This window comes from Sycon ciliatum, chromosome 5 (assembly GCF_964019385.1).
Source record: "Sycon ciliatum chromosome 5, ocSycCili1.1, whole genome shotgun sequence".
Classification (NCBI taxonomy): domain Eukaryota; kingdom Metazoa; phylum Porifera; class Calcarea; order Leucosolenida; family Sycettidae; genus Sycon; species Sycon ciliatum.
In genome coordinates, this window is record NC_088647.1 from 30065326 (window position 1) to 30073884 (window position 8559).

An 8559-nucleotide genomic window follows, 5' to 3' on the forward strand; every position below is an offset into this window, starting at 1 on the left:
TCATTCGAAGAGCCAACGTTGTAGAGTCTTTCCTCAAAGCAGGTGTGCCTCTGAGTAAGATAGGCCACCTTCGTCCGTTGCTTGAAAGCAACTACTGTCGCATGCCGTACAGCGCTCACATGGCACATTTGGTGCCATTCCTGTTGCAGAATGAGCAGTCTACTATCAAGAAGGAGATTGCATCTGCAGCTCATCTCACTGTTATTTTCGATGGTACTTCACGCTTTGGTGAGGCACTTACTGTTGTCCTCCGCTACGTCGATGGCGATTTCAACATACACCAACGCCTTGTACGTAATCGTTTCTCTGTACTGTCCAAAAGCCTGGCTGGTACCGAACTAGCTCGAGAGCTCATCACAGTTTTGTCGACACAGCTGCAAGTTCCAAGCCACACGGTTCTTGCCTTGGTCCGAGACTGTGCAGCTCTTAATGGTGTTGCTGTTAGGGTGGTAACAGATCTTTTTGACCCCATATAAAGTGGCATTAAATTGAGCATAACGAGCATGACGAGCATTAAAACTAGCATAATGTGCCACTTTTACTAGCAGTGCTAGTAGCATAATTGCCGAAAATAACTAGCATTATCCGCCGGGGCCTAACCATCATCCTTCAATGCGACGGACCCCACGATAGGCGGTCAGCCTTTGGGTCATCCTAATAAAGTTATTATTATTAATATTATTATAACGCGCACGACACAGTACAGAAAAATGAGAGTCATCATACACACTAAGACAGTCAGGACGAGATAACAAGTGTAGATACATAGCTGACTTCTTACGATCAACACATTCATCCGCCTCATCTCGCTCCTTCCCACCCGACTCCTCCTCGTCCATCTCATCATCCTCTTTCTCGTTCCGCTCGTTATCCTCACGATCATCATCACTACCATCATCTGCCTCGTCCTCTGTCTCCTCACCAACCGTTTCGTCATCCAAAAGCCTTCTCGCCTTTGGTTACGTAATCTTGTTACCTTTTTGCGTTTCCTCTAGTGGTTTTATTGCACTTGTATCTTGTTGTTATTTCTAACACCTTTCTATTTACAGTACTTAACTTCAGTTTCTTTGGTCGTATCCTTAGTTCCGTATTTTTCCCACTGATGATAGGAACAAGACTACAATCGATTATGGGTTTTCAATAATATTTTTGTTATAAGGCCAAGTAAAAAAAAAAGCTAGATGATCGTCCCCGTCCGCCCCAGTTTTTGTCAGCGCCCCAAGAAATATTTTATTTTTTAAATCGTGAGTTTTTGCCGAAATCGTTGGTTTTTTACCGATCGCGGATGCAGGAAACATGTGCACGCTTTGTTTAATACTTTCTTTACTATATGGACCACATACTACTAGTATATCACAACGTCAGTATCGATCTGCTGAAGAAAGAAAAAGAAAAAAAGAAAAAAAAAGAAAAAAAGAGAAAAAAAACCTTGATGTTGTTGTGTACACTGTGTGCATGAGAGGGTAAAAAGTAAAAAAATAAAAATAAAATCCTCCCGCCCTCCCCGATTTTTCCAAAAAAAAGGACGATCATCTAGTAATTTTTTTTACTCGGCCTAAAATACACAGTAAATACATGTCAAACAAGTAACCATGGTAACGTAGTTGCGTGATGTCTGCGGCCTTCATCCTATTCATAGCTATAATTTAATATCATAATTATACAATGTCATGTACATGTACATGCGCATACTGTACTATAGTATGCACATAGTCATTACATGCACCGCATCACGTGCATGTACACGTGTTCACTTGCAGTTCAAAAATAATTCTGCGGGACAGGCAGAAACATAATCATGATAATAGGAAACAGAAACTTTACGTCTCTACTCTCCCATTCAGAATTGTAAAGTTGTTAGAATTTTCATCCTGCGCTGGGGAAGGCTAATTGCTGAAGCTAGTCGGATCAGCTATTTATGATTATGAGGGCTTCTCCATGAGTCCTTCGGCCCCCCATTGGATATGGAGGTTTGTAGCTTGGTGGTTTCGGACTTGATTTCTTCCAGGGGAGATACGCGGTTATCATTCTCTGTCTCTGTCATTCTCCAGGTTATCAAAAGAAAGAGCGCGCTGATCATTGTTGATGTGCAGAACGACTTCATATCTGGGAGTCTAGCAGTTCCAGGTGGCGAGAAGGTCGTGGACGTGTGCAACCACCTGCGGGACAGAGGAGATTTTTCAATGGTGGTCGTGACACAAGACTGGCATCCGTCGACTCACATCTCGTTCGCACGAAACGCCCAGAACTTTGTTCTGGCGGATGAAGTGGATGTATGTACAATGTAATGTTGTACAGCTATGATGTCTTTCTACTCAGTCGATCGATGTACTACTACTAGTACGTAAAAATGTTGCAGAAGTACATGTGCCCAACAAAATCAAGATCGACATTTGCACCGACTACTGGCCATTCAGTGGACACTGGCACCATAAAATTTAAACACACATAAATACAACACATAACATTGGGTTCGAACCGGCACTATCGCCCTGCATGCACTCCCTCGATACACTTTGCATACATACACATTCTACCAAGTTGCTTCACGTTATGATCCTGCCATTGAAAGCCCTATTTGAATATGGTGGCCAGCTGTCTTTGACAGTACGGTACGAGACATATGGAATAGCGCCAGGCATACCCGACGACACACACACACACACACACACACACACCGATGCGAAATAACGTGGTGTGGACCCTGGCTAGCGCCAGCCGCTACTAAAGGAACGTCTTTTGCATAGCTCCGGGTTTGTAATGTTCATTACACCCTGTCTCTTCACGGGGTTTTTTGAAACTGTGCTCCGATTTTTTTGTACGGTAATTTCTCGAAAGTGGCCTTGTGTATGTTTTCAGCAACATTGCGGGCCAGTTTCCAATGAACGGACTGTAGAAATGTACATACATATACACGCATGTACATGTATTCCAAAAATTTGGGCCGAGTGATCTCTCCTGCCGTTTCCCCCTTACAGTTCGTTCGAAGCAAGGAAATGCTGTATAGGAAGGGCTTACAAAGAGGCTTGTTATGCAGTGCGTGCACATGAGAGAGTATTGGCATCCAGGTTGACAACACAAGACCAACGTGCCGGAAACGAGGTTCGTTTCCGCCCCCTGACCTGACAGTTCTATGCTATCCGCGGTGCATGAAACACACGCTGTGACCTGCCGACAACCGAATACGGCCCAGAATATTGATGACATTCCGGCGCTCGTATATCAGCCTTGCCCGTGGGTGATTGGAACAGGCAGCCCCGGAGCCAAGCTGACATCGTTTCACGTTCCACTTGCTTGCGTCGTCTCCGTAGATACCGCGACTCCCTGGTGTATGTGGGCACGCGTGACCTCAGCAGTAAGCACACGTCAGTGGCCAAAAAGTAGCGTTGGTGCGGTATTGGCCTGACCAACCGGACTGGTTCCGGCGGGCTCGAGTGTGAACGCGAGAGTGGTTGGCCGTAACGGTTGACGGTGTCAAGTAGTGCATGCTGTCTGACCCGTCTTGTCTCTCTTTCTGGTTTGTTGCAGGGAGCTGCAGTGTGCGAGTTCTCCACAGTGTCCTTCTCGGATCCTCCGCTGGACGGTGTGAGTGTGTTCCCGGTGCACTGTGTAGCCGATACCTGGGGTGCAGAGCTGCACAAGGACCTGCAGGTATGTCTGGCTGTGCGCGGCACGCATTCGCATGTGTGGGTGGGCGGGAGTGGGTGTGGGGCGTGTGTGCATGCCTGTGTGTGTGGGGGGGGGGGGTGTGTATGTGTGTACCGTAATCGCTCAAAAAATAGTGCCCTGGGGGCACTTTCTTTAAAGCCCATCCCAGACGGGGCACTTTTCAAGACGGGATTCTATTCAAGAGAGGGCACCATTTTTTTTTCAATGCTAGTACATGTACATGTATGTAATCCAGCACTGCCTTCTGTGTGTACAAGAAGGCAGCACAAAGAAGGCAAACAAGAGCAGAGTCTAAAGTTCACGCTCAACTATCACAACTCTACGGAAACTGCAGCAAGAACTGTGATTTTGTGATTGGTCCTGAAACCACCAGCGCAATGACATGGACAAGAACATTAGCAAAACAACATCTAACTTGCACATGTGCTTGATTACAAGATTTCTGCAAATGTTGTGCGAAATTTGTAAATTCGGCAAAAATAGCAACGATTTCTCTCCTTTTTTAACCACTGTTTTCGGCCAGTTTTTCGGCTGACCGATTTGGGAAATGCCTGGGGGCACTATTCAAAAGAGTGCTCTAATCGAGCGTCTTCAGTGTGCGTGTGTGTGTGTGTGTGTTTATGTGTGTGTGTGTTTCTGTGTGTGTGTGTGTGTGTGTCTATGGTGTGGTGTGGGTTGTGTATTTGTAGTTATGTTCACTTCCTGGCTACCCTAGTAAAGCGGGATTCACAGAAGCTTTTTTTTGCGATGCGATGGGCAGCGTGCGATGCGAACTCGCGAAATACCAGTCACAGGAGAAGTTATCGGTGCGACGTCGCCTTGCTGATTTGGCGCGAAGTTCAATGCTGGTGAGCACATCTCCATGGTTTTCGCGCGGCTTTGTACAACTTGTACAAATCTACAAGCAACTCCTGAACCGTGTACACCTTTGCTGCAGGAAAGGTCGACATCGTACACCGCAGCGCATCATGAAAGTTGAGCCAAGCTCAACTTCTGCGATGGCCCAGTTGCGGCAGTTGCGTGACCTGCGAGATGGATGCGATTTGGGGATTTATGTGTGTGTGTGTCTTCATGTGTACATGTGTGTCCAACTGACTGTCAATGCACATATGTGTGTCCGCGTGTATTTGCATGTCCATGTGTGTGTGTGTGTGTGTGTGTGTGTGTGTGCATGTCCACGTGTGTGTGTGTGTGTGTGTGTACACGTATGTGCATGTGCACATGCACACCTGTCCTCAGGTCCGGTCCAGCGACGTTACGGTGCGCAAGGGCTCGCACACCGAACGCGAGTCCTTCTCGGCGTTCGCAGATAACACACAGCTGTCGGAGACCCATCTGGCCAACACGCTGCGCCATGCCAGCATCACCGATGTCTTTGTTTGCGGGCTGGCCTATGATGTCTGCGTGAGCTGGACGGCTCGCGACGCCGTGCGACGCGGCTTTCGAACGTTCTTCGTGGAGGATGCGGCCGCCGGTGTGGAGGCAGGTGAAATGTCACGGATGAAACAGGAGCTGGCACAGCTTGGTGTTAGTTTTGTCCAGTCCGATGAGGTAGGTGCCAATGCAGAACATGATTTACATTGGACTACTGTTGGTCAACAAAATTTAATATTCGACGCCTATTTATTTTCGGCCTGGGCATTTTTGGCCGAAAATTTGTTGCGACCGGAATTTTGTTCTGCAAGGTTCAGTGTGACAGTGTATACAGGCAGCACCAGTACAGGCCGACATTTTAATGCGTCCGAAATGAGTTTTAGTCCTGGGAGGCCGAAATTTCAACACGCCGAAAATTTGTAGATTTACAGTATCCTAGAGTTTGGAGTCTAACCTGGTAGGGTGTGATTGTTTTGGGGGCTGTGTGTCATAGTGCTGTGGCCACCAAGGTAGGGTGTGATTGTTTGGGGGGCTGTGTGTCATGGTGCTGTGGCCACCAAGGTAGGGAATTCGTCATCGCTATGGTGATTACCACTGGCTAGTCATGATGGCACTCATCATAGCAGATAGCAGATGCTGCTGATCGCACTTCTGTAGAGTCATGTACGTGTGTGTGTGTGTGTGTGTGTGTGTGTATATATATGTGTGTTTGTATAAAGCCTGTCTTGTATAGAAGCCTGTTTTGAAGACAAGCCTGATTTTTCAAGATTCGCTGTCGGCACATCAGCATGTCTTTAGTGTTGATATACATAGATATACCTGACTTAAACAGAATCCTAGCACTGACGACGGCTTCTACAGGAATATGCCAGGCTTTAATACGTGACATTACGATATGTGTGTGTGTGTGTGCGTGTGTGTGTGTGTGTGTGTGTGTGTGTGTGTGTGTGTGTGTGTGTGTGTGTGTGTGTGTGTGTGTGTGTGTGTGTGTGTGTGTGTGTGTGTGTGTGTGTGTGTGTGTGTGTGTGTGTGTGTGTGTGTGTGTGTGTGTGTGTGACGGATACCCTGATGCCGTCAATCCTTTTTCTGCACCTTGTCCTCACCCACTTACTGAGGTGTGGTGAGCCCATAAGTGGGATCATTTTCAAGTCCACCCAGAGTTTTGGGGATTTCAGGGGGTGTCGGCCGTTGGGCGGTTCAATAGCCAATTGAGTCATCTTTCCAAGATTCCTTTTGAGTCTCTCTCCCCTCTCCCGGGGAGACCCACGTGACCAGTTTTGGCAGTGAGCAACAAGTACAAGTAAGTACAAGTGTGTGTGTGTGTGTGCGTGTGTGTGTGTGTGTGTGTGCGTGTGTGTGTGTGTGTGTGCGTGTGTGTGTGTGTGTGTGTGTGCGTGTGTGTGTGTGTGTGTGCATGGACACACGGATTTCAGTCAGTTAGGATGAACTTGTGTCTCTTGCTAAACCATTACATGTACATGTAGTTTTGATTTGCATGGCAGCAGGCAGCATACAGTCGACTTTGCTATTAACGACTGCGGATATAACGACAATTCGCGAATAACGACAGAATTTCCATGCCCAGAGCAAAGTCCCATCGAACTGTAATACATAATGATATAATGACTGAGACTCCGGTTATAAGGACACTACGCGAATAAGGACAATTTTCTGCCGCCGAGTGTCGTTATATGCAAATGTGACTGTAGTGCGTAACACTTGACGTATTGTTGTGGACATTGAAATCCGTTGAGGAGTCAAGGAGCCACGGGGCACTGGCCTTGCAGCCGCGAGAACTGCTGGTCCATTTTACAGTGTGCTTGTGAAGTACAGTGCGTGTACGCGCTAAACGCAGTAGACTCGCCGGCCCCGGGTCATCCCATCGGATTTCAATGTCCACGACAGTAGGCTGCTGAACATGCACTGCTTGCCCAAATTTCGGTACCTACATGTGTGTGTGTGTGTGTGTGTGTGTGTGTGTGTGTGTGTGTGTGTGTGTGTGTGTGTGTGTGTGACTTTTCACTTTCAATGCAGTGAAAACATAATGCGCTTGTCATTAGTACTCTGTATGGTTGGGTAGACAATGGCAGTTTGCCGACGAGCCCAACCAGTCCACTGCACGCACTGTAGTTGTCGGGCTCTTTTCCTTTCCGTAACGTTCTGCTCTGTGCTTGCTTGTTAACTTCAGGTTCCAGGACTGTTGGCAGAGGCAGCATAGACCTAGGTGATCCTACCCAGCGTGTTGTGACTCAAGATTCAATGACTCCTGGTGCGATCGTGCCCAGCTTGCTTTGATCAAATGACTTCCAGAAGAGAAATTTAAACTTAGAGAAATCAGATATTTACCTTTCTAGTTATATCCATGCCTGTAATATTTATCCAGAATAATCAGCACCGTTCATCGAGAAAGCCATCAACAGTATTCAGAATTTATATTCTACGTGACCCAGCAGGTCAAAGTACGCACCCATCATGTATTCTTAGCCCTCTGGGGGTATTTTCTAATTAGGGTGTACAGCCCACGCAGCAGTGCTGTCCACCAATATTTGTATAGGCTGTGCTCTCTGCTGTGCAGGCACTTCTTACTCGTTGTGTCTCTTGCTCTTCGCCAATTTGTTGACCAACTCTGTTGGCCCGTAACTACTAGCCTTCATATCGCCCGGGCCGTTACTTCTTGTGCGGCTCTCTCTCTCTCTCTCTCTCTCTCTCTCTCTCTCTCTCTCTCTCTCTCTCTCTCTTTCTTACTTTCTCTCTCTTGTTTGTTTGGTTTCTGTAGAAAGGACTATCCCTTTTTTCTATATTTTATTGGGAGGAAGACATCTTTGTCAGCTTGTGCTCAGCTCTACTGCGTGAAGTAAATTATCTTTCCATGCTGTCATGGTGATCTTCGCTTTCTCCGCTTTTTTCTGTCCATATTTTCAGCTTTCTGACCCCGTGTTTCCTTATTATCTTACACGTTCTCAGGCAGTCACTGGAATCCTTGCTTCAGCCTTATTCTATCAAATTTCTGTATTATTATGTTGGAATTGTCCCACAGCGAACCATTGTGGAGATCTATTGCCTAGTTTGTGGGATGTGTTTGCGTGCACACTGTTGTTGTTGTTGTTGGTGCGAGACGAAAGCCATCCAGCATGGAAACATGCTCAAGATGCTGGGCATGGAGTGCGAAAAGACTGACTCTTGTGCTGGAACACGCAGCTATCTGTGACTCTTTGCTGGAACACGCAGCTATCTGCAAGTGTACAGTCATGTAGATATCATAGCTGGTCTCTTGTCTTGCCACACTTGTTTCCTGCTCTGTGTGTACCAGGGAGTACAAAAACCCGGTTTTTAGCTGCATGATCCGCCACCCTGGTATCACAGGCATGGTGGTGGCCTGGCACGAGCGAAACTTCCTAAACTGGTTTTGTTTCTCAACACAATTGTATTGCCTGTTGTAACACGGACGTGCAAACTTACAACTACAATAATGAATATGGCTATGTGTATATAATTATTATGGTGTACAAGTTAGTT

General features: G+C 46.8%; 1 protein-coding gene across 1 annotated transcript; it reads left to right on the forward strand.

The window, feature by feature from the left end:
- Positions 1-1818: 1818 nt before the first annotated feature.
- On the forward strand, positions 1819-8100 carry LOC135818279 (nicotinamidase-like). Its single transcript, XM_065331626.1, has 5 exons — positions 1819-1970; positions 2052-2273; positions 3529-3651; positions 4909-5220; positions 7232-8100. The coding sequence occupies exons 1-5, from the start codon at positions 1965-1967 to the stop codon at positions 7259-7261; spliced, it is 693 nt and encodes a 230-aa protein (XP_065187698.1). The 5' UTR covers positions 1819-1964; the 3' UTR covers positions 7262-8100.
- The last annotated feature ends 459 nt before the right edge of the window (positions 8101-8559 follow it).